At 45.2% G+C, this 26,507-nt stretch overlaps 1 protein-coding gene across 5 annotated transcripts in view; it reads left to right on the forward strand.

The window, feature by feature from the left end:
* GGNBP2 (gametogenetin binding protein 2) overlaps positions 1 to 26,507 on the forward strand; it is a 73,851-nt gene that overhangs the window by 35,444 nt on the left and 11,900 nt on the right. For 2 of the 5 annotated variants that reach the window (XM_087717119.1, XM_087717118.1), the window contains exons 5-12: positions 206 to 304; positions 4,330 to 4,443; positions 9,709 to 9,918; positions 15,494 to 15,668; positions 18,716 to 18,913; positions 20,986 to 21,130; positions 22,325 to 22,468; positions 25,637 to 25,782. In XM_087717119.1, coding sequence (XP_087573245.1) covers positions 206 to 304; positions 4,330 to 4,443; positions 9,709 to 9,918; positions 15,494 to 15,668; positions 18,716 to 18,913; positions 20,986 to 21,130; positions 22,325 to 22,468; positions 25,637 to 25,782 — 1,231 coding nt within the window. The remainder of the gene's footprint in view (positions 1 to 205; positions 305 to 4,329; positions 4,444 to 9,708; positions 9,919 to 15,493; positions 15,669 to 18,715; positions 18,914 to 20,985; positions 21,131 to 22,324; positions 22,469 to 25,636; positions 25,783 to 26,507) is intronic. The other 3 variants (XM_087717120.1, XM_087717121.1, XM_087717122.1) reach the window with 3 other exon arrangements.

Raw genomic sequence — 26,507 nt, forward strand, 5'->3', positions numbered from 1 at the left:
TATTGTGCCACCAGCAGTCTCGCTGCGGTTATTAAATGCAAAATCAGGTTAATCTCTACAACTGTACAATCAATAATTATACCTAACAAAAATAACTGAAGGGTAAACTTTATCCTTTTTTTAAGAACATTTTGCATAATCCACCATATTTTTATCCAAAATGCTTTAACCCCCCCCCCCATCTTCTCCCCCTTCCCTCCAAAAGGTCCAAATTAAATGAAATGATTGACGCAATTCCGAAAAGTAAGAAGAACAAGCGGTGCCAACTGCATTCGTTGGACACTCACAAACCGAAGCCCTTGGGGTAAGTGTAAATACAAAGCCACGCTTGTGCAACGGGGTGCCAGTCAGATGGGTTTTTTTAGCACACCTTAGCACGGCCCTTTGAAGGAAGTAGCTTAGTTGGTAAACTGATGGACGTAGAAAGAAAGCAGAAATGGACAAAACAATGGCGCTTTTGTGCCCGCTGGCATCAAGCCGCAAGGTTAAAAAAAGCAGAGTTAAAAACAGACTTTCTCTACCAAGGCTGCGTTTGTGTAGGTTGGAAAATTAGGAGCGTAAAAACTTGTGGTTAAATGTTGGCAGCTATAATTGTCCCTTGATGGCACAGTTGGGATCTTCCCTAGCCAGCCAGGATGATGAGCCAAAACGAGCAATTTAATCCATTTAAATGATATTTTATTCCCCCCCCCCCAAAAAAAAAAATTAGTACCAGGGCACGCATTATGTTTATTTTGGGGGGTGGGGGTGCAATTGCAAATTGACAGCATTGGGGATATAAAATTGAATATTTTTAACCCTCTAGAAAAAACGCCTATGGAGATTCTCAGTCATCCAAATCATGGTTGTCCCGAAAGCGTTTTGTTTTTTTTCCCCAAAAGGAAACTGGATTTCTGGTTTGTCTTTGAAGACGTTTCACTTCTCATCCAAGAAGCTTCTTCAACTCTGACTGGATGGTGGGGAATGGGAGGATTTACCGTATTTTTCGGAGTATAAGACTCACCTTTTTCCCCTCAAGAAAGAGGGAGAAAATCTGGGCGCATCTTATACACTGAATACAGCATTTTTGGCCTCCCGAAACCCTGCCCCCTTTGCAAAAATGGTCGTGCAGAGCCTTTAGGAGGCTTCCAGAGTCTTCCTAGGGGCTGCGAAGGGCAAAAATAAGTGTAAAACATGCTGGTTTTTTGCTCATTTTTGCCCCCTCATTCTCCAGGAGCACTCGATAAGCCTCCTAAAGGCTATGCATGCCCCTTTTTTGATTTAAAAACGGGCCCGTTTTTGCGAAAAACGGGCCATTTTTGGGAGGTCTGCTGAGTGCAAAAACTTTTTATTTTAATTTGCCTCTTCAAAATTTTGGTGCGTCTTATACTTCAGTGCATCTTATACTCTGAAAAATACAGTATACTACTTCCAAGTTATCCACCATCCAGTCAGAGCTGAAGAAGCTTTTTCAATGAGAAGCGAAACGTCTTCAACGAAAAACCAGAAAATCTAGTTGCCTCTTGAAAAAAGCACCTTTGTACCCCACCCCCTAACAAAACATTTTCTGAGGATTCTCAGACCTCCCATATGAACTCTTAATAAAAATTACAGTCAATTTTTAAAATTAAAAATAAAATAAAAATAAAAATCGGGTTTCAGAGTACAGGGAAGTCCTTGATTTACGATCACAATTGAGCCCGACGTTTCTGCTGCTAAGTGAGACCGCTGTTAAGTGAGTTTTGCCCCATCTTATGACCTTTCTCGCCACAGTTGTTAAGTGGACTTTTTTTTTCTTTGAAGACGTTTCACTTTTCATCCAAGGAGCTTCTTCAGCTCCTCCCTTTTTTCTTTTCTTTTGTTGATTAGTTTAGCAGAATAACCACAGCTGGAGGCCTCGTTGTTCCACTCTTGGGACACATAATCCATTTCCTGTTTTATGGAGGTTTGAAAGATGCATCTATGAAGGGGGGGGGGGGGCTTAAGAATTCACAAAAATAAGACATCCATTTACACAGTGGTAATACCTGCAAAGGGTGGCTCAGTGGCTAAGACGCTGAGCTTGTCGATCAGAAAGGTCGGCAGTTCAGCGGTTGGAATCCCTAGCACCCCATAACGGAGGGAGCTCCCATTACTTGTCCCGGCTTCTGCCAACCTAGCAGTTCGAAAGCAGGTAAAATATGCAAGTAGAAAAAAATAGGGACCACCTTTGGTAGGAAGGTAACAGCGTTCCGTGCGCCTTCGGTGTTGAATCATGCCAGCCACATGACCACGGAGACGTCTTCGGACAGCGCTGGCTCTTCGGCTTTGAAACGGAGAATGAGCACCGCCCCCTAGAGTCGGGAACGACTAGCACCTATGTGCGAGGGGAACCTTTACCTTTAACCTAATACCTCTGAATTCTTCTTTTAATGCTGTATACCCTAGCGAAGGGAACGGTAGCACCCCGAGCACAGAGAAGTTAGGTGCAGATAAGAGATCTAGCGAAGAAGACAGGAAGGAGACCAAATGTAGGATCACTTTCTACTATGGACCTTTCCAGGGAGCCAGCAGGTAAAACCATACCAGAAAATATTGAATTGTTTGTTTCTGAAATAGGGCGGCGCGGCGGCGCAGTGGGTGAAGAGGCTGGGCTGGTCGGCTGGAAAGCTGGCCACCGGGTTTTAGACTCCCAAGCCTCAAACTTGGGAGTCTCAAAACTTTTACAGTTGTGACAGGGGTTTCAGAGTATAGGGAGTCCTCGACTTACGATCGCAACTGAGCCCAATGTTTCTGTTGCTAAGTGAGACCGCTGTTCAGTGAGTTTTGCCCCATTTTACGACCTTTTTTTCGCCACCACTATTAAGTGAATCGCTACAGTTGTTCAGTTAGTCCAGGGGTCGGGAAACTTAAACATTCTAAAGAGCCATTTGGACCCGTTTCCCAACGAAAAGAAAACACCGGGAGCCACAAAGGTCCTAACCGGAAGCCCCCTGTTCAATTCTGGAGCTGACCGGAAGTTCAGTTTCCCCACCGTAGAGTCTTTTCCTAGAGTGGCATCCTTTTTCCTCTACCTGTCGTAATTGAAAGCCCTATCAATTGTGGAAACAACTGGAAAACCCTCCCCTTGCCATAGAGTCTTTTCCTGGCACACTGTGCTTCTCTTCCCCCCACACCCCGGGAAGCTCCTCTCAAAATTATGGCGCCGACCGGTGACGGAGCCGCAGCAGAGGGAGGAAAGAGCCACATGCGGCTCCAGAGCCGCAGTTTGCTGACCCCTGAGTTAGTAACACGGCTGTTAAAGTGAATCTGGCTGCCCAATGGACTTTGCTTGCCAGAAAGTTGCAAAAGGTAAACCCCGTAGCCCTTCAAACCGTCATAAAGACGCATCCGTTGAATTTTGATCATGTGACTCTGGGGAGGCTGCAATGTGGTCACGTGAAAATGGTCACAAGTTGCTTTTTTCAGTGAGGTTGTAACTTTGAACTGTCACTAAATGAATTAAGGCGAGGGCTAGGTGGCTCAGTGGCTCCTCCCTTTTTTTCTTTTGTTGTTGATTCGTTTAGCAGAATAACCACAGCTGGAGGCCTCGTTGTTCCACTCTTGGGACACATAATCCATTTTCTGTTTTATGAAGGTTTGAAAGATGCATCTATGAAGGGCGGGGGGGCTTAAGAATTCACAAAATAAGACATTTACACAGTGGTAATACCTGCAAAGGGTGGCTCAGTGGCTAAGAACGCTGAGCTTGTCAATCAGGAAGGTCGGCAGTTTGACGGTTCGAATCCCTAGCACCGCGTAACGGAGTGAGCTCCCGTTACTTGTCCAGGCCTCTGCCAACCTAGTTAGAAAACAGGTAACAGCCCTGGCTCTTTGGCTTTGAAACGGAGAGGAGCACCGCCCCCTAGAGTCAGGAACGACTAGCACATATGTGCAAGGGGAAACTTGACCTTTGCAGATTATATCTATATACAATACAATACAATAGTAGAGTTGAAAGGGACCTTGGAGGTCTTCTAGTCCAACCCCCTGCCTAGGGAGGAAACCCTACACTGTTTCAGACAAATGGCTATCCAACATCTTAAAAACTTCCAGTGTTGGGGAAATCACAACTTCTGGAGGCAAGTTGTTCCACTGATTAATTGTTCTGTTCTGTTCTGTTCTGTTCTGTTCTGTCTGTCTCTATCTATCTATCTATCTATCTATCTATCTATCTATCTATCTATCTATCTATCTATCTATCTATCATCTATCTTTGTATTATTTTTTAATATTAAAAGCCACCCAGAATTACTCAGGTGAGGTGGATGGCCATGTACATTCCCTAAATAAATAAATATTCTTTCTTTTTTTTTTTTTACTCCTCTTCAGAGGTTGCTGGATGGATATATGGGAACTCATGTCGCAGGAATGTCGAGATGAAGTAGTCTTAATCGATTCTAACTGTCTGTTAGAAACACTAGAAGCTTACCTCCGAAAGCATAGGTGAGTGGCTGGGGGTTGGGAACCCCCTTCTCTTCCTCTTCTGCGTTTTACTCTGTGGGGTCAGTACAGGTGCGTCAAAGGTGACGCTGGGGTGTGGATTCAAAGGAGCCGAATCCAGTTGCAGAAGCTTTTAAGGAAATCCCACCCTGTCTGTTCTTTGGAAGGACAGATCCTGGAGATCAAATATTTTTGCCACCAAATGAGAAGAAAGGACCCCTTGGAGAAGACCCTGATGAGGGGAAAAATGGAAAGTATGCTGGGTGGATGACACCCTCTGACCATCTCATCCTCTGGGGACCACAGAGGATGAGATGGTGAGAGAGTGTTATCGACGCAACAAATGAGAGTTTGGACGAAGTCCAGGAGACAGTGGAGGACAATGGTGTCCTATGGTCCTTGGGGTTGTGAAGATTCGGACAAAACTCAGCCTGTTCTGACCGAGGCTTCCCAAGAGCATGAAGCAAACTGCTCGTCCCGACAATAACCCCTTTTATTAATTGACTGTGAACTCTGCTCATTCACATCCAGCAAAGTCTTTCGAGGGAGGATTTACAGTCACAGACCTTATCTGGCTTGGAGAGCTGCCAGGCTGAGATCTGCAGAAATTGGCAAGGAGTCTCGGAGAGTCACCAACCAATTAAGCGAACTAATTGTCTCCTGCAAACTCCACTCCCCTTTCGCTCCTCTCTTATTTCCTCTGGGAGGGGCCATTCATCGTCCACCTGTGGCCTTACTCCCAAGTCGACCCCTGTTCTTTAGCTGTTCCCTTCGTCTGGCAGCTCTGGGAACAGACTCCAGCTGTTCGCCTGTCTCACTGATGTCTGACTCTGAAGGCAGCACATAACTACCAGATGGCCCTGGCCCCCTCTCTGCCTCTGACACAGAGCCCTCATCAGAGCCTTCCCCAGACTCCAGGACTGGCCCATGTTCCTCCCCAACCTCCTCACTGTCCGAATCTTCTGCTAGCTCCACTGGCCACTGACGGGCCACAACACAGCCAACTGAACAACAACACAGAAGCTTTTAATCTGTGGCAGCATCCCGTGAGCCTACAAACCCCTTTCTAGGTAGTCCTCGACTTACAGCCACAACAGAAATTCCCAAAATTCTCTTGCTAAGTGAGACGTTTGTTAAGTGAGTTTGGCCCCACTTGCCGACCTTTCTTGCCATTGTTGCTAAGCGAATCACTGCAGTTGTTAAGTTAGTAGCACGGTTGTTAGGTGAATCTGACATCCCCGCGGACTTCGTCAGAAAGTCACAAAAGAAGATCACATGCCCCCGGGGGACACTGCAACCGTCGTAAATATGAGCCAGTTGCCAATCATCTGAATTTTGATCCCGTGACCATGGGGATGCCGCAATGGTTGTAAGGGTGAAAATGGTCATAAGTCACTTCTTTCATTGCCATTGTAACGTCGAACGGTCATTAAATGAAGTGTTGTAAGTTGAGGACTACCTATACTTGATTCACCATTTTGGGTTGGACACCACAAGAGGTACCTGTTTCTGTGTGTGTGTGTGTGTCTGTGTGTGTTTTAAAGCCAGAAAAAGTATGCAGTGTATATGTTTCTCTCTCTCTCTCTTTTTCTTTCCTTCTTTTCTTTCCTCCTTCTCTTCTCGATCTCTTTTCCCTCCTTTTAAACACTTAAAGAATAAAATAAGTAATTGAACAAACAAACAAAAAAGGAAGAAAAAGAGAAAAAACCCACAGTGGATGGAAAATAAAATACGAGTAAATAAAGAATTTGCTCACTGCTTAAAATTCACTATTTCATAGATTACATACTGTAATTCAGTGAATATTTACTACTAATTTCATTAAATTGTTTTGAGATGTAATTGTCCAAGGTGGCGCAGTGGTTAGAGTGCAGTACTGCAGGCCACTTCAGCTGACTGTTATCTGCAGTTCGGCGGTTCAAATCTCACCGGCTCAAGGTTGACTCAGCCTTCCATCCTTCCGAGGTGGGTGAAATGAGGACCCAGACTGTGGGGGCGATATGCTGACTCTGTAAACCGCTTAGAGAGGGCTGAAAGGCCTATGAAGCGGTATATAAGTCTACTGCTATTGCTATTGCTATTGCTGAAAGCCCTAGGAAGCGGTATATAAGTCTAACTGCTATTGCTATTGCTATTGCTGCTACTACTACAAAACTCTAAGCATTAATAGTTATATTGATGTCAGCAAACTATCCTGATATAAAATAAATGTACATATTATAAAAAGGAAAAAAAAAGAGGAAAATACGAAACAGTAAGTGAAAACAATAGACAGTCCCAATTCTCTCTTTCATTTTGAGATGCAATTGTCAATCATTACAAAACTCTTAAGCACTGATGTTTACATTGATTGTCCCCATGGTTTATTGTTATCTAAAATAAACACGCATGAACTTTTGAAACGGAAAAAGGAAAATCTGAAATACTAAAAATCGATAAGTAAAAACAGGGCTGTACCGAAGTTGTATCAATTTGAGAAGCAATTGTCAATCATTGCAAAACTCTTACACATTAATGCTTCTATTAATTGTCCCCATGGTTTATCATTACCTAAATAAACGCACAGCATCTTATGGAAGGAAAAAGGTACTAAATACTAAAGAACGAGAGTTGAAATCAATATTACCTTCTAAATTCTCTCCCATTGTATCTAACTCCTGATTACAGGTAGTCCTTGAACTCTGACCGCAATAGAGCCCAAAATGTCCATTGCTGTGCAAGATAGTTATTAAGCGAGTTTTGCCCCAATTTCACAACCTTTCTTGCCATAGTTGTTAAGTGAATCACTGCACTTGTTTAAGTTGCATAGGCTGCATAAACACAGGTATAGAATCAAGATCACGTGAAGTGTTAATACCACTTTATAAGGCCTTGGTAAGGCCACACTTGGAATACGGCATCCAGTTTTGGTCTCCACGATGTCGAAAAGATGTGGAGACTCTAGAAAGAGTGCAGAGAAGAGCAACAAAGAGGATTAGGGGACTGGAGGCTAAAACATATGAAGAACAGTTGCAGGAACTGGGTATGTCTAGTTTAATGAAAAGAAGGACCAGGGGAGACATGATAGCAGTCTTCTAATATCTCAGGGGTGCCACAAAGAAGAGGGAGTCAAACTATCCTCTAAGGCACCTGAGGGTAGAATAAGAAGCAGTGGGTGGAAACTAATCAAGGAGAGAAGCAACTTAGAACTGAGGAGGAATTTCCTGATAGTTAGAACAATGAATCAGTGGAAGAGAAGTTGCCTCCAGAAGTTGTGAATGCCCCAACACTGGAAGACTTTAAGAAGATGCTTGATAGCCATTTGTCTGGAACGGTATAGGGTTTCCTGCCTAGGCAGGGGGTTGGACTAGAAGACCTCCAAGGTCCCTTCCAACTCTACTATTGCATTATAATATTAAGTTAGTTAATACAGTTAAGTGAATCTGGCTTCCCTATTGACTTTGCTAGTCAGAAAGTTACATGGTTTGGTTTGGTTTATTAGATTTATATGCCGCCCTTCTCCCAAGGACTCAGTGCGGCGTACAACATTAAAAAAAACACATAATACAAAAGTTAAAAAAAATTAAATAGAATATGCCAAACCCAATTAAAATTGACAATGACATGGCCTTGGGACACTGCAGCCGTCATAAATGTGAGTCAGTTGCCAAGTGTCAGATCTTTGATCAAGCGATCACAGGGATACTGCAGTGGTTGTGTGAAAAAAAATGATCCAAAGTCCCTGTTGAGTCACCGTGTCACCGGGTAAAACACCTGGTGGCACAGTGGTTACAAATGCAGCATTGCAGTCCAACTCCGCCCGCAGTGTGGAGTTCGATCTTGACGGGCTCAAGGTTGTTGACTCAGCCTTCCGTCCTTCCGAGGTCTGTAAAACGAGATTCTTTTACCCAGATTGTAGGGGGAAATATGCTGACATGGTAAACCACTCAAAAAATGCTGTAAAGCACTATGGGGCAGTATATAAGTCTACATCAGGGGTGTCAAACTCAAGGCCCCCCGTGGGCTGGATCCAGTGCTTAGATTTGGCCCGTGGGGCTGCCCTGGAAACAGCGAAGGCCCACAGTGCCTCTGCCATCGGAAACGGAGCTCAGGAGGGCCGTGCGTGGTCTTACGGAGCTCTGTTTTTGCTGCCAGAGGGCTGCAGGAGGCTGTCGCAGCTGAAAACAGAGCTTGGGAGCCCCTTTTCATTGGCAGAGGCGCCCCCGACACAAGTGACGTCAATCTGGCCACACTAATGGTGGGTTTCAAAAAATTTTGAACCTACTCTGTGGGTGTGGCCTCCTTTGTGGGAGTGGCTTGCTAGCCATGTGACCTGGGGGGAGTGGCTTCCCGGCCATGTATTTTCTCTCCCTCTCTCTCTCTCTCTGTCTCCTTTTCTCTCTCTGTCTCTTTTTTCTTTTTTCTTCAATCTCTCACTTTTTCTTTCTTTTTATTTCTTTCTTCTTCCTTTCTCTCTCTGTGTGAGTCTGTGTGTGTGTGTGTGTGTGTGTGTGTGTCTTTGCCTCTCCCTCCCTCCCTCCCTCCCTCCCTCTGTGTCTCTCTACGTCAGTGGTGGGTTTCAAAAAATTTTGGAACCTCTTCTGTAGGTGTGGCCTGCTTTCCGGGTCCACTGGTGGAACCTCTTCTAACCGGTTTGGTAGATTTGACGAACCGGTTCTACCGAATAGGTGCAAACTGGTAGGAACCCACCTCTGGGCCACACCCACTCCGGCCCTCCAACATCAAACACAACCCTGATGCTGCCCTCAATGAAATTGAGTTTGACACCCCTGTCAAACTCAATGTCAGCATTTTGCTGACGCTATTTTTTCACTGCCGTTGTAACTTTAGGCAGTCACTAGACTTGTCCTTGTCCTTGTAAGTCAAGGACTGTCTGTATAAGAGCCGAGGTGGCGCAGTGGTTAGAGTGCAGTACTGCAGCCACTTCAGCTGACTGCTAAGCTGCAGTTCGGCAGTTCTAATCTCACCCGCTCAAAGGTTGACTCAGCCTCCCATCCTTCCGAGGTGGGTGAAATGAGGACCCAGACTGTGCGGGTGATATGCTGACTCTGTAAACCGCTTAGAGAGGGCTGAAAGCCCTATGAAGCGGTATATAAGTCTAACTGCTATTGCTATTGTATACCCAGTTATGGATCCCAATTAAAACAGCATCTGGCGAATGACTTTCTATCAAGTAATTCCGCCCCGTTAAAAATGTCTTTTCTATCGAGTGTTCTCTTTTTTAAAAAAAATAATAATACTATAATTCCCTTTTATTTTTAAAACTAGGTTTTGCACCGACTGCAAAAACAAAGTCTTGCGGGCTTACACCATCCTGATCGGCGAGCTGGACTGCAGCAAGGAGAAAGGCTACTGCGCCACCCTTTACGAGGGCCTGCGCTGCTGCCCTCACGAGCATCACATTCACGTCTGCTGCGAGACCGACTTCATCGCCCACCTCCTCGGCCGAGCCGAACCCGAGTTCGCAGGAGGGTACGAGTATGTAATTGGCTAGACTGGGCTTTCTAGCGCTTTTGCTTCTCTTGTTTTTTTTTTCCCCTCGAAGAAGATGTATATTTCTGTCTCGAAGATATACATTGTGAGCGCGTGCCTGGGGCACCTCTCTCTTGGTTCGGCGTGCGTTCGCGCATGGGGCCTTTTCAATGGGTTTGCTCGGTTCCTGCTGGGATGTGGGTTCGGCACACAAACCATGTAGTTTTGTTTTGAGCTAGGCTTCCCAAGAGCGTGAAGCAAACTCCTTGTCCCAACCAAAAACACCCCTTTTATTAATTGACTGTGAATTCTGCTCATTCACATCCAGCAAAGTCTTTCAAGGGAAGATTTACAGTCACAGACCTTATCTGGCTTGGAGAGCTGACAGGCCGATATCTGCAAAACTTGGCAAGGAGTCTCGGAGAGTCACCAACCAATTAAACGAACTAATGGTCTCCTGCAAACTCCACTCCCCTTTCGCTCCTCTTTTATTTCCTCTGGGATGGGCCATTCACCATCCACCTGTGGAATTACTCCCAAGTCGACCCCTGTTCTTTAGCTGTTCCCATCATCTGGCAACTCTGCATGTGCACACTGGGAACAGGCTCCAGCTGTTCTTCTGCCTCACTGATGTCTGACTCCGAAGACAGCTGATAACTGTCAGACAGCCCTGGCCCCCTCTCTGCTTCTGACACAGAGCCCTCATCAGAGCCTTCCCCAGACTCCAGGACTGGCCCATCTTCCTCCCCCAACCTCCTGTCTGAGTCTGCTGCCAGTTCCGCTGGCCACTGACAGCCACATCAATCAGCAGTAGTTTTATAAGGCAGGGATCCCCCTGCCTTATAGAACTGGGCAAGCACGTATGCAAAACTCCCCACTGCTCGTGCGAGAAGCTCCACTCATGCGAGTGGAGCACGCTGGTCCCCACACGAATGGAGGTTTGCATGCTAGCACAAGCAATTTCTGCTCATGTGCAAAGTTCCATGTGCGAGAGCAGACCCAAGCGCGTGTGCGAGCCGCTTGCACAAATAAACTGTGTGTGCATGCATGTGTTCTGCCACTCACGCCTCCCCTTCCTGCGCCGGGCCAGGCCACCAAGCTGGAAATGTTGGGGACCCCTGTCATAAGGGATTCTTTGGTGAATCTTTTTTTATCAATCTGCCTGCAGTCCAGTTTGAGACAGCGTGTTTAGTCTAATGGTTAAGGTCCCAAGCTAGAAAGCAGGAGATTGTTGCGTGCAACTCCAGCCTTCATCATGAAAACCAGCTGGGTGACTTTATGCCAATCACCAGGAAAAGGTGAGTTCTAGTCCCACCTTAGTCATGGAAGCCATCTGGGTGACTTTGGGCCTATCACCAGGAGACAGGGAGTTCTAGTCCCACCTTAGGCAGGAAGCCGGTTGAGTGATTTTGGGCCTATTACCAGGAGACAGTGAGTTCTAGTCCCACCTTAGTCATGAAAGCTGATTGAGTGATTTTGGGCCTATCACCAGGAGGCAGTGAGTTCTAGTCCCACCTTAGTCATGCAAGCCGGTTGAGTGATTTTGGGCCTATCACCAGGAGGCAGTGAGTTCTAGTCCCACCTTAGTCATGCAAGCCGGTTGAGTGATTTGGGGCCTATCACCAGGAGACAGGGAGTTCTAGTCCCACCTTAGGCAGGAAATCTGTCTGGGTGACTTTGGGCCTATGACTAGGAGACAGTGACTTCTAGTCCGACCTTAGGCATGAAAGCCGGCTGGGTGACTTTTGGCCAGTCAGTCTCTCGCAGCCAGCCCACCTGACAGGGTTGTTGTGGGGAAAATAGGAGGAGGAAGATGTGCTGGATATGTTTGGCGCCTTAAGTTAGTTATAGAAATAATAAAGGCGGGGTAGAATTAAATAAATCCATCTCTGATGCTGCTTTCCAAATGGCCCAGAATATATTCAGCCAACACATTCCAACCTCTCAAAACCGCAGACCAACCTTACTAGAACCATCCTACAACTCTGACAACAAGCCATTTTGACTTCAAAATACTTCTGATGACCCATTTTACTCCTGGATGAGAATGGAAGAATTTGCGCTTGGAATATTCTCCCCTCCCTCCCTCCCCCCACAAGCCTTTTTGACGTCTTTACGGGTGTCCCTCTTAGTGGCCTGCCATTACAGCGCATTATAATAACTTGAGTTTTCCAGGAGAAACTTTTAGGAACGTTTGAAGTTAAGCTTATTATACTGAGTTTGCTTCAGGTATGCTCCCCCCCCCCCAATGTTCATAACCTTGAGTATCACTTAACCAAGTTATTAATTTAATACCTGCAGCTATTCACAACAACTGAGGCAGGAAAAGTCATTTAGAGCCGAGGTGGCGCAGTGGTTAGAATGCAGTACTGCAGGCTAATTCCGCTGACTGCTAGCTGCAGTTCAGCAGTTCAAATCTCTTCGGCTCAAGATTGACTCAGACTTCCATCCTTCCGAGGTTGGTAAAATGACGACCCAGATTGTTGGGGGCAAGAAGCTAACTCGGTAAACCGCTTAGAGGGGGCTGTAAAAGCACTATGAAGTAGTATATAACTCTAAGTGCTATTGCTATTAAATGGGGTAAAACTCAACCATCCTTTTGCTTAGCAATGGAAACTAGGTCCAATTGTGGTCATAAGCCAAGGACTATCTGTACACGAACCCATGGTGCACATTTACATGCTGCTGGACTACATTTTCCAGCATTATCTGTAGCTGACCCTAAATGAAGTTGAATCACATTTAGAGAACCATCTCAGTTTTAAGCAGTACACTTTTGTTTAAAAACTCAGAATAGCTGTTTGAAATAGCAATAGCACTTAGACTTATATACCGCTTCACAGTGCTTTTACATCCCTCTCTTAAGCGGTTTACAGAGTCAGCCTCTTGCCCCCAACAATCTGGGTCCTCATTTTAACGACCTCGGAAGGATGGGAGGCTGAGCCGACCTTGAGCCGGTCAGGATCGAACTCCTGGCAGTGAGCAGAGTTTGCCTACAATAGCACTTAGACTTATATACCGCTTCACAGTGCTTTTACAGCCCTCTCTTAAGCGGTTTACAGAGTCAGCCTCTTGCCCCCAACAATCTGGGTCCTCATTTTAACGACCTCGGAAGGATGGGAGGCTGAGCCGACCTTGAGCCAGTGAGGATCGAACTCCTGGCAGTGAGCAGAGTTTGCCTGCAATAGCATTTAGACTTATATACCGCTTCACAGTGCTTTTACAGCCCTCTCTTAAGCGGTTTACAGAGTCAGCATTTAGCCCCAACAATCAGGGTCCTCATTTTAATGACCTCGGAAAGATGGGAGGCTGAGTTGACCTTGAGCCGGTCAGGATCGAACTCCTGGCAGTGAGTAGAGTTTGCCTGCAATAGCACTTAGACTTATATACCGCTTCACAGTGCTTTTACAGCCCTCTCTTAAGCGGTTTACAGAGTCAGCACATTGCCCTCCACAATCTGGGCCCTTGTGCTAAGCCTTCTCTTGGCTCTAAGGAAGTACCCCCTTCTGCTACAAACAACTGGGTTGTGATTGTGTGGAAAATAGGAGGCAAAGAGTATTATGTCCTTTTTCCACCTTGAGTTATTTATACAGATAATAATAAGGTGGGATTAAAAAGTCAAATAAATAAGCAAACCCACAGAAGGGTGTCGCTAATGTGTTTATTAAAGCAAGTTTGCAGTCCAGTTTTTTTTTTCATTTAAAAGGGGAAACCAAGGTTTCATCATAAAAAACACAAAACCTTCACCATCATGGTTTTTGAGATGTTTTGCAGGATTAAGACTTTCGAGTACCATATTTTTCGGAGTATAAGACTCACCTTTTTCCCCTCAAAAAAGAGGCTGAAAATCTGGGTGCATCTTATACACTGAATACAGACTTTTTTGCCTCACGAAACCCCGCCCTCTTCAACAAAATGGCCATGCATAGCCTTTAGGAGGCTTTCAGGGAGCTCCTGGGGGCTGGGGAGGGCAGAAATGAACGAAAAAGGGCCGTTTGTTGCTCAATTTTGCCCCCCCCCCAGCTCCCAGGAGCACTTTACAAGCCTCCTAAAGGCTACGCATGCCCTTTTGGGGGGGGGGGGAAATGGGCCCATTTTCACGAAAAACAGGCTGTTTTTGAGAGGTCTGCAGAGCGCAAAAACTTTTATTTTATTTTGCCTCTTCAAAATCTTGGTGCATCTTATACTTCGAAAAATACGGTAAATGATTATTTTATTTTATTTTATTTTTTTGGTGGCCTGGATTCCTTTTGAAAAGCAATTTTCCAAATTAGCTTAAGCTGTTCGCACCCACTGCTCCATGGATCGGTTGCTGGTTCTGGTACCCGGGCAGTCCTCGACTTAACAACCATTCGTTTTAGTGACCGTTCGAAGTCACAACAAGCACTGGGGAGAAAAAAGTCACTTAGGAGAGTTTTTAACATTTGTGACTTCAGCTGCCGGAATTCTTTGCAATGGCCGTGCTGTCAGTGGGATTCTGGGAGTTGAAATCCGCAAGCACAGAAATGGCCGAGGTTGGGAAAACACTGCTCTTTCGTTTCTTTGTTTTTTTATTGCTGGCAGCCGCAACACCGATTTTATAACTTATTTTATTTCAAACATTAAGGAAATAAAATAAAATAAATAAAGTAAAGTAAAAGAAAGCAAAAGAAACTAAAAGAAAGTAAAGTATAAGGAAGTAAAAGTAAAATAAAAAAAAAATGAAATGAAATAAAACAAAATAAATAAGCAAGCAAACAAATCCTGTAGCCGTTGAGTGAATCACATGGCCGTTAAGCAAATCCAGCCTCCCCCAATTGATTTTATGGTTGGGAAGGAAAGCGGCAGATCGCGATCCTGGTGGGATTCCCAACGTAGTTCACCCCGTCGTAAATGTGTGTCAGTCGCTAAGCACCCGAATTGCAATCATGTGGCTGCAGGGACGAGGCAACGGTCATAACCGTGAGGACGGGCTGTAGTTTCTTTCTTTTTTGGGGGGGGGGAGGCCATTGTACTTGAGAGACCGCCTTCTGCCAATTACCTCCCTACGACCTATAAGATCTCATAGGTTAGGCCTCCTCCGTACTCCATCGGCCAGCCAGTGTCGGCTGGCAACTACAAGGAGGAGGGCCTTCTCAGCAGCGGCCCCGACCCTTTGGAACGAGCTCCCCGTAGAGATTCGTACCCTCTCCACCGTCCAGGCCTTCCGCATAGCCTTGAAGAACTGGCTCGCCCGTCAGGCCTGGGGATAAGGACCATTACCCCGCCCGAATGTTGTATGCATGTTGCTTATTATTTTATTATGTGTTGTCGTCTTAGTGCTGTATTTCCCCTTCCCTGGTTTCTGTGAGCCGCCCTGAGTCCCCTCAGGGAAAAGGGCGGCCTACAAATAAAATCAATTCTAATTCTAAATCAATTCTAATTCTAATTGTAAGTTTGAACTGTCCTTAAATGAACGGTCGTAAGTCGAGGTCTACCCGGACATACAGATTACAAAAAGCCAGTGCTGAGAACTCCTAAAATAAGTTGGGAGTTGCAAAAGGAGAAGTGCCTACCTACGGACGGCCTTGCCGGATTTCCCTGTGTGTTTTGTTTTCCCCAGGAGACGAGAAAGACATGCGAAGACAATAGACATTGCCCAAGAGGAGGTCCTTACCTGCTTGGGCATCCACCTGTATGAACGGCTGCACCGCATCTGGCAGAAGCTGCGGGCCGAGGAACAGACGTGGCAGATGCTCTTCTACCTGGGGGTCGATGCTTTACGCAAAAGCTTTGAGGTAGCGGCTCTTGCTTCCTTGCTTACCTTGGAGGGATAGAAAAGCATTGAGGTCTTTGGGAATTCTGGGTCGAAGCAATAAATTTTGCTAATGGTAACAGTTTCCCCGCACATGTGCGCTAATCGTTCCCGACTCTAGGGGACGGTGCTCATCTCAGTTTCAAAGCTGACGAGCCAGCACTGTCCGAAGACGTCTCCGTGGTCATGTGGCCCAGCATGACTAAATACCGAGGGTGCCCGGAACCCTGTTACCTTCCCACCAAAATAGTTCCTATTTTTCTACTTTGCATTTTTTACCTGCTTTCGAACTGCTAGGTTGGCAGAAGCTGGGACAAGTCACGGGAGCCCACTCCGTTACGTGGCGCTAGGGATTCGAACTGCTGAACCGCCGACCTTTCTGATCGACAAGCTGAGTGTCTTAGCCGCTGAGCCACTATGTCCCTTAAATTTTGCTAGCACCCTACAAAATTTAATGTTTTGGGGGAGATGAATGTTCGTGTCCCTTAGAACAGAGGTCTCCAAATTTTCTGGCTCGGACCGGGGGGGGCAGCAGGGGTCAGGAAGAGGGGGTGGTTTCGCAGGCACACGCCACTTTCATAAATTCAGCTTTGCGTCAATGTCGTTTTTATATTGTGGTGTCCAAAACCAGATGCAATAAGAGTGGGACACAGGGTCCCTATGTAGGGCTAATGGTTTTTCAGGGAAGGAGCAAAACTCCACCTTCATCCTGCAGATGGCATTTTGCACCAGCAAGATTGGCCACAATATACAAAGACAGATCTGCTAAATGTTGGAAGTGTAATCAGTCATTGGGTTCATACTATCATATGTGGTGGACTTGCCCAAAAGCTAAAAAAATATGGAATGAAAATGCATACTTGGTTGGAACAAACTAGAAAGCAGCATATAGACTTGAAACCAGAGATATTTTTGTTGGACCTCCTACCAGAAACATATGATAAAGAGACTATATATCTGGTTTTACATATACTAACTGCAGACGGAATTGTATTTGCACAGCAATGGAAAAACGAGATTCCGTCAGATGAGAGTGTAATTAAGAAACTGCTAGAATGCGCAGAAATGGACAGACTAACGCTTACTCTTCAGGATAAAGAAGAAACTGGATATTTTTTGACAGGGGATGTATTTTATCAACGGTTAGAAAATAGAAATAGAAGTCAGAAAGGAGATATAAAAAAAGAGGAAATGTTAACGTGGAGAGAATTTGAAGATGAAGCTGTTATGTGGTTTTGTAATTATATTAGATATATTATTATTGTGATGCATATAACAACAAATGTGGATTACGACTGTTCAAATAACGGTACCCAGATCATACGCTGTTTGATGGAAATAAAAAGTATCGTATTTTTCAGAGTATAAGATGCATCTTTTTCCCCCACTAAAAGAGGGTGAAAATTTGGATGCGTCTTATACACTGAATGTAGCCCCACCCACCCAGCAGCCCCAACCCTTTGGCCTCTGCCGCCCAGCAATTTACCTCTTTGCAGCAAAGGGGGGAAATGGGGCTTGCGGAGGCTGCAATGGGCCATAGTAATCCCTGCAGCCTGAAACAGCTGGGAGGCAGAGGCAGATTTTTTCCCCCTTGTTTTGCTCCCCAAAAGCTAGACACATCTTATACTTCGGAGCGTCTTATACTCCGAAAAATATGGTAATATAGAATAGAATAGAATAGAATAGAATAGAATAGAATAGAATTCTTTATTGGCCAAGTGTGATTGTATTAGGGGTATCTCCGTTGGAAGACAGAAAGTAGCACATCGGAATGTACAGCTAGAGAGAAGGAACGTTGCTAGTAGAAGAAACACACGAATAGCATCTCAGACACTGCCAGTAAAAACAAGTAGCTTTACTACTACTAATAGCTTCACAAGCAGTGATAGTAGATATTTGTCCAAACACAATTCAAAGAACAAACAATTGCTTACAGTCGCAGTTCACGTTCCAGTCATCAAGCGAGCAAGTAGTTATCAAGCATAGGACAAGCAGAGAGAGAGAGAGAGTGAGCTTTCCTGACTCCCTCTTATTGTAAAGTTAATTACAGCTGATAAGTACATAGCAATAGCAATAGCAGTTAGACTTATATACCGCTTCATAGGGCTTTCAGCCCTCTCTAAGCAGTTTACAGAGTCAGCATATCGCCCCCACAGTCTGGGTCCTCATTTCACCCACCTCGGAAGGATGGAAGGCTGAGTCAACCTTGAGCCGGTGAGATTAGAACCGCTGAACTGCAGATAACAGTCAGCTGAAGTGGCCTGCAGTACTGCACCCTAACCACTGCGCCACCTTGGCTCTACATGCACCCATTTAAAGCAACATCAACCATTTGTTATTGTATACGAATCTATAGTGCCTACCCACCACTAGCAGTATACGCCCAACAGATTGGACACACAAGACATTTGTCTTTGCTGCAGATGCTCTCAGTGTCCATAAAAAGACAAGATGCATTCGTCAAGAATCCTAAGGTGCAACACTTAATGATAGTCATAGGGTACAAATAAGCAATCAGGAAACAATCAATATCAATATAAACCGTAAGGATACCAGCCACAAAGTCATGCAGTCATAAGTCGGGGGAGATGGGTGGTAGGAACGATGAGAAGACTAATAGTGCAGAGTTAGTAAATAGTTAGACAGTAGTGAGGGAATTAGTTGTTTAGCAGAGTGGTGGCATTTGGGGGAAAAAACTGTCCTTGTGTCTAGTTGTTCTGGTGTGTAGTGCCCTATAGCGTCGTTTTGAGGGCAGGTGTTGAAACAATTTATGTCCAGGATGCGAGGGGTCTGTAGATATTTTCACAGCCCTCTTTTTGACTCCTGCAGTGGACAGGTCCTCAATGGAAGGCAGGTTGGTAGCCATTGTTTGTAACATAAACAAAACAAATGAAACGTGAAATCTTAAAAAAAAAGGGGGGGGGTAGGGGGTAGGATACAGGGTCCCGATGTTGGGGTAATGGTTTTAGGGGCAAAGGAGCAAAAGGCCGCCTTCATCCTTGCCCCACTGATGGGTGTCTTTCTAAGCAGATGGCGGTGGAGAGGGTGCAAGGCATCAGCCGGCTGGAGCAGCTGTGCGAGGAGTTCTCCGAAGAGGAGAGGGTGCGGGAACTCAAGCAGGAGAAGAAGCGCCAGAAACGGAAGAACCGGAGGAAAAATAAGTGCGTCTGCGAGATCCCCGCCCCTTTGCAAGTGATGGAGGAGAAGGACATGCGGAGCCAGGAAAAGGTGAGGAATGCCAAGCGCTTGTGTGGTTTTTGAAGTTGACGGAGAGACGGACTTCCTCGGGTTCGCCTTCTCCTGAATCGGAAGCTGGTAGCGCAACGTGGCGGAATGGAGGTGCAGGTGGCCTTTAACTTACAACCATCCCTTTAGCGCAGGGGTGTCAAACTCGATTTCATGGAGAGCCACATCAGGGTTGTGTTTGACTTCGGGGGTCCAGGTGGGTGTGGCAGCTGTCCAGGCAATCTCTCTTTTCGCTGGGCAAGGGCTGCAGGAGGCCATCCCGGCTGCAAACTGGGCCCGGGAGGGCCGCACACACACCCCGAGCTCTGTTTTTGTTGGCAGAGGGCAGCAGGAAACCGTCCAGGCCGAAAACGGGGCCCTTGAGCTATGTTTCTGCTGGCAGAGGCACTGCGGGCGGTCCTTCCTTGTTTCCAGGGCGGCCCCCGTGGGCCAGATCTAAGCAATCCGCGACCGGATCTGGCCCGTGGGCCGGATCTGGCTCGTGGGCCTTGAGTTTGACCCCCCTGCTTTAGCGACAGTTCGAAGTTTCAACGTCACTGAAAAAAACTGACGTAACCCTTGGAGCATCCCTGTGGTCATGTGATCACAGTTCGGGCACTTGGCAACCGGCATGCGTTTATGATGTGTTGCAGAGTGCTGGGGTTGTCGCATGTTACAACTTTCCTGGCCACAGTTGTTAAGCGAATCACTGCAGCGGTTAAGCTAGTAACAAGGTTGTTAAATCAATCTGGCTTCCCCATCGACTTTGCTTGTCAGGACATCGCAGAAGGGGATCACATGACACTCCCCACCCCCCACCCTCCTGGGGACACCAGAACCGTCATAAATTCGAGGAGGTTTCCCATGACCGGGAGGAATCTTCCTCTGGACAGCGACTGATTGGACCATGTGACGGACATGTGGGTGCTGGGCTTTGGTGGGTTCCTATTGGTTCGAACTGGTAGTGGTTTGGCGGCCTGGGTTGCTGGAGCCGGCAGCGACCCAGGCCTGCCACACTCCTGAAACTGATTCTCTGGGCCATAGGCGCTGCCATCTTGTTTTTGGCTTCTGCACATGTGCAGAACAATTTTTATTGTAGTGCTCATGCGTGTGCATCAATATAAGAGAATGTATAAGATGTTTTATATGGAATCAATAGAGATAAAAGATATGTAAAAATATGTAGATATGGATATGGATGTATAAGGTATATATGTATAGATAAAAGAAACATAATGGATATTTAAAAGATGTAGAAGTATTGCAAAGACGATATAAATGTACCATACCTTTTCCCCTCAAAAAAAGAGGCTGAAAATCTGGGTGCGTCTTATACACTGAATACAGCATTATTGGCTTCCCGAGACCCCACCCCCGTCAACAAAATGGCCGTGCATAGCCTTTAGGAGTGCTGCTGGGGGCTGGGGAGGGCAGAAATGATTTTGCCCCCCCCCCAGCCCACAGGAGCACTCTATAAGCCTCCTAATGGCTATGCATGCCCTTTAAAAAAAAAAACGGGCCCATTTTCGCGAAAAATGGACCGTTTCTTGCTCGTTTTTGCCCCCCCCCCCGCTTACCAAGAGCACTCTGCCAGCCTCCTAAAGGCTATGCATGCCCCCCCCTTTTTTTTTTTGACAAAAAACGAGCCCGTTTTTGGGAGATCTGCAGAGTGCAAAAACTTTTTTTTTTTAATTTGCCTCTTCCAAATCTTGGGGCGTCTTATATTCCAGTGTGTCTTATACTCCGAAAAATACGGTATATTAAAAAAAATGCAATTTTTTTTTTAAAAAGTGCATGCCTATGACCGAACCGGCAGTAGTGACTGCCAGAACCCATTCCTGGTGCTGGGGCAGGGTCTTCAACTTTCAACTGACTGGGGAAAACCTAGAAGCTTTCGGATTCGGGTTTTTGCCAGGTGTGCCAATGTGGCTCCTTTCATGCATTGGAAACTTTGAGGAGTACTTTGCCTCGGACTCTTATTTGATTGCGGATGCTATTTGGGACTCTGATAGCCGTCTGCCGGCTCACCCAATCAGGGCGGCTGGCGCTCACGTTCCTCCTCTGTCTCTTTGAAGGAAAACTTCTTGGAAACCAGCTGCACGGCCTGCGGCAGTCCGGGAGAGCACAGCAGCTGCGTCGAGGTCATCGTGACCAACGCCAATGCCTCTTGCACTTGTCCCACTGGTGGCACTTTACTGGGTTCACCTAAAATGAAGAAAGGTAGGTTTGAGCCAGCTCTCGGCGGAGGAGACTTTGTGGTGCTTTCTGAGCTCGGTTGTTTTTCGTGCGGACGTCTCACGACCCAACTAGGTGACGTCATCAGTGCTAGAAGGGAGTGGGGTTTGCAGGGAGGAGGAGGGGAAAGACTGATGATAGATAGATAGATAGATAGATAGATAGATAGATAGATAGATAGATAGATAGATAGATAGATAGATAGATAGATAGATGATAGATAGATAGATAGATGATAGATGATAGATAGATAGATAGATAGATAGATAGATAGATAGATAGATAGATAGATGATAGATAGATGATAGATAGATAGATGATAGATGATAGATAGATAGATAGATAGATAGATAGATAGATAGATAGATAGATAGATAGATAGATAGATAGATAGATGATAGATGGATGGATGGATGGATGGATGGATGGATGGATGGATGGATGGATGGATGGATAGATAGATAGATAGATAGATAGATAGATAGATAGATAGATAGATAGATGATAGGTAGGTAGGTAGGTAGGTAGGTAGGTAGGTAGGTAGGTAGGTAGGTAGGTAGATAGATAGATAGATAGATAGATAGATAGATGAACTATATCTGATAGATGATAGGTATATAGATAGATAGATGATAGGTAGGTAGGTAGGTAGGTAGATGATAGATAGATAGATGATAGATAGATAGATAGATAGATAGATAGATAGATAGATAGATAGATAGATAGATAGATAGATAGATAGATATTAGATAGATAGAGATGGATTGATGGATGATAGATGGATATAAATTAGATAGATGGATATAAATTAGATAGATAGATAGATAGATAGATAGATAGATAGATAGATAGATAGATAGATAGATAGATATCTTTGTATGTTAAGAGCAGCGGATCACAACCTTTGGGGCACCAGGGACCGATTCCGTGGCGAAAGGTTTTCCCATCGACCGGAGGAGGCGTTCCGTCTCTATCCCGCGGATGGGCCTTTGCTTGTTTTACCGTGGCCCGGTTTCTGGCATGCCACAGACTGGTGCTGGTCCACGGATGTGGGGGTTGTGGAGCCCTGTGTTATAGAGGCCAAATGGATTCCCAGTCCGGGGGGGATGTGTGTGATCTCCCAAGGGCCAGCCTGCGTCTTTGGCCGTTCGTCTGAACAGTGCTTGAAATCTCTTCCAGGTTTATCTGCTCACTGTAATGGCAGCGATTGTGGCTACTCTTCCAGCATGGAAGGCAGCGAAACCGGTTCAAGGGAGGGCTCGGACATTGCTTGCACCGAAGGGATTTGCAACCACGATGAAAATGGTAGGAATGCTATAAAAGGTTTGTGCGGCTTCTTCTTTTTTCCCCTGGTTCTCCCCCCCCCCAACCCCCCCACCCCACCCCTTTGGGAGGGTCTTCCAGAAGTCAAGGCTGACTTAAAGCCCCATCAAAGAAAGGAAGGGAAAAAAAGTTTTAAGGGAATGTTAAACCCTAAATGTGACCATGATGTGGATGCTGTATTACTCTAGTGCAGTGTTTCTCAACCTTGGCCACTTGAAGATGTCTGGACTTCAACGAATGCTGGCTGGGGAATTCTGGGAGTTGAAGTCCAGACATCTTCAAGTGGCCAAGGTTGAGAAACACTGCTCTAGTGAATTGATCGTTCCTCAGTTTCCCCTTCTTGACCCACTTAGCCTGGAACATTTGTTAGTTTCAGTGCTAGAATTACAAATTTTTAGGTAGTGTTTTTCCTCATAAAGGAGAACAAGGGGCTGCATAGGGAGTAGATTTAGGTTTATGTAAATCCAGCTGGGTGACTTTGGGCCAATCATTAGGAGACTGTGAGTTCTAGTCCTGCTTTAGCCATGAAAGCCAGCTCAATAGTAGTAACTGTGAGAGGGATTTTGGAGTCCTAGTGGACAACCATTTAAATAGGAGCCAGCCGTGGGCAGCAGCTGCCAAAAAAGCCAACATGGTTCTAGGGTGCATAAACAGAGGGGATAGAATCAAGATCACGTGAAGAGTTAATGCCACTTTATAAGGCCTTGGTAAGGCCACACTTGGAATACGGCATCCAGTTTTGGTCACCACGATGTAAAAGAGATGTGGAGACTCTGGAAAGAGTGCAGAGAAGAGCAACAAAGAGGATTAGGGGACTGGAGGTTAAAACATATGAAGAATGGTTGCAGGAACTGGGTATGTCTAGTTTAATGAAAAGAAGGACCAGGGGAGACGTGATAGCAGTCTTCCAATATCTCAGGGGATGTCACAAAGAAAAAGGAATCAAACTATTCTCCAAGGCAGCTGAGGGTAGGACAAGAAGCAATGGGTGGAAACTAATCAAGGAGAGAAGCAACTTAGAACCGAGGAGAAATTTCCCGGACAATTAGAACAATGGAACAGCTTGCCTCCAGGAGTTGTGAATGCCCCAACACTGGAAGTCTTTAAGAAGATGTTGGATAGCCATTTGTCTGGAACGGTATAGGGTTTCCTGCCTAGGCAGGGGGTTGGACTAGAAGACCTCCAAGGTCCCTTCCAACTCTGCTATTGTATTGTATTATATTGCTTCTTGGATGAGAAGCAAAACGTCTTCAAAAAAAACCCCCAGAAAATCCAGTCCAGCCTCTTGCAAAGAAAAGCACCTTTGGGATGTTCTTCATATATTTAATATATGTTATATATTATTAGTTAGAAGTTAGTAGTCACCTACGGTAGTGGCCAAAAGTGTATTTTTGAGGTTTGATTGCTAATAACACCACTTTTTTTTGGGGGGGGGGAGTTTCAAGATAATCCCATTCCACTGCTGGAATGGCCTGGGAATAGCCCAGACCTTAGCCTAATTGAAAGTCTATGGAGCCGACTAAAGAAACTTGTTAGTCAGAAGCAATAAAACCCATTTAACAGAAGCAATCATTCAATCTTGGCTTCACATTATAACAGCCGCAGAGCTAAAAGGCTTGGTTTGCTCCATGGGAAGAGGTTGTAAGGCCATCATTCATGGTAAAGGTTACCCAACTATTAACTGACACGGTGATCATTTTTGCACATCTCGCTTTTTTATGGTGATCATTTTTGTATATCTTGTTTTTTTTCCACGTGTTTCATTTTTCTTCTTTATACTGTTTTCTAATAGCAAATCCTTCATAAAAGTTATTGCATTACATTCTTGATTAAATTATCTTTCCATTGATATATAATTTTATGGTACTATTCAGTGGTGAAATCTACTTTTTTTTTTACTACCGGTTCTGTGGGCTTGGCTTGGTGGGGTCCTGTGATTTTGTAGTCATGTAACTGGGGGATCAAAAGACAGAAACTCACTTTAAAAATGTCCTGCTGGAGCAGGGTTGGACTAGATGACCTCCAGGTCCCTTCCAGCCCTGGATTATCCTCTAAAGCTGCATCTAGTGCCAGGTTTGTAGTACTTCCTTCCTCTCCTTTTTCCCTCCCTCCCTCCCTCCCTTTCTTTCTGTCTGTCTTTCTTTCTTTCTCCCTTCTTTCTATCTCTGTCTTTCTCTCTGTCTCTTTCTTTATTTTTTCTTTCTTTCATTCTTTCTATCTCTCTGTCTTTCTCTCTGTCTCTTTCTTTTTTCTTTCTTTCATTCATTCATTTTTTCTTTCTTTTTCTTTCTCCCTTCTTTCTATCTCTCTGTCTTTCTCTCTGTCTCTTTCTTTATTTTTTCTTTCATTCATTCATTTTTTCTTTCTTTTTCTTTCTTTCTCCCTTCTTTCTATCTCTCTGTCTTTCTCTCTGTCTCTTTCTTTATTTTTTCTTTCATTCATTCATTCATTTTTTATTTCTTTTTCTTTCTTTCTCCCTTCTTTCTATCTCTCTGTCTTTCTGTCTCTTTCTTTCTTTTTTTCTTTCTTTCTTTCTTTCTTTCTTTCTTTCTTTCTTTCTTTCTTTTTCTCCTCAGTACCCCCCCCCCCAAAAAAAAATTTTTTGGCCTAGCAGACTGCTGGGAGCAAAAACAGACCACCCTACCCCCACATTTCTGGAGAACCTGTAGTAAAAAAAAATGCTTAAAATAAAAAAAAAAGTTTGGGAGATCAGCTGTGTGACAATCGTTGGAACATTTTTTAAAAAAACTTTTTTTAGTATTTTCTTATGCTCGTCGGAACTTTATTTATTTATTTTTACTTTTTTTAGGTTTTTTTTTTTTACTACCGGTTCTGCAAACCAGTAGCAATTTTTACTATCGATTCGGGCGAACCGGCCCAAACCGATAGCACTTCACCCCCTGGCACTACTCCAAAAGAAAAGTTATTAGCTAGTTTTGGAAAATATCCTTTCCCCAAAATGTTTCCACAATTTTGGCCACTACTGTAAGCCTTGCCCTTTGGCGTTGACATAATGAGTCCACGCTAATTCCCCGTTTGACCCCGGCTCGGAAAGTTGCTTTCTCCGACATCCGGAGCAGGATTTGGGTGGAAAGTCCCGGCTTCTGGGAGGGTCTCCTTCCCCCACCCCACTCAAACATCCTCTTTCTCTCCCTCTCTTTCTCGCAGTGGATGATCCGTGCATTCACCGTTGCGAAGACAAAGAAGAGGACGGAGACAGTTGCGTGGAATGCTGGGCGAATTCGGAGGACACTAGCACGAAAGGCAAAAACAAGAAGAAGAAAAAGAAAAACAAGAAGTGTGAAGCTGAGCACGTAAGCGGGGGCATTTGGGGGTCACGGTGGCTCTTTTTTTTTTTTTTTTTTTTGGCTTGCTGAGGGCTGGCTTGGATGTCGGCCAGGTTCCCCTCGACCTCTTTTCTCCCAGTGAATGCCGTTCCCATGGCCCCCACTCCCCAGTATGAGGGCAGTAGGTTACACGGCTGGGAGTTCAGCATCATTGTCTGAGAGAAGCATTGTCCAACAGGGTTAGCGTGATTTTTTATTTTATTTTTAAAAGAGACAATGAGGCCGGTTAATGAGGAACTGGATTAGCCATCAATTAACGCTCTTGAGTTTAGGACAATAAAAGCGGCCGTCGGATGGAGGTGTGGATAAATGGATAAGAGGAACGTCTCTTTTGTGTTTGGATCTCGGCGGAAACGAGTGATTTTTAATTGAACGGAACCAAAAGTCTTGCCCACTTGAAGCTGGGTGGACTTCAACTCCCAGAATTCCCCAGCCAGAACTCATCTTTTAATTCAAACCTTTATTGTCAGAGTAAAGGGTAAGGTAACTCTCGCACGTATGTGCTAGTTGTTCCCAACTCTAGGGGGCAGTGCTCATCTCAAAGCCGAAGCGCCAGCGCTGTCCGAAGATGTCTCCATGGTCATGTGGCCGACATGACTCAACGCCGAAGGCGCATGGAACGCTGTTACCTTCCTACCAAAGGTGGTTCCTATTTTTCTACTTGCATTTTTACGTGCTTTTGAACTGCTAGG

This window comes from Thamnophis sirtalis, unplaced genomic scaffold (genome assembly GCF_051295495.1).
Source record: "Thamnophis sirtalis isolate CommonGarterSnake01/CBP01778 unplaced genomic scaffold, rThaSir2_p1.2 scaffold_6, whole genome shotgun sequence".
NCBI lineage: Eukaryota > Metazoa > Chordata > Lepidosauria > Squamata > Natricidae > Thamnophis > Thamnophis sirtalis.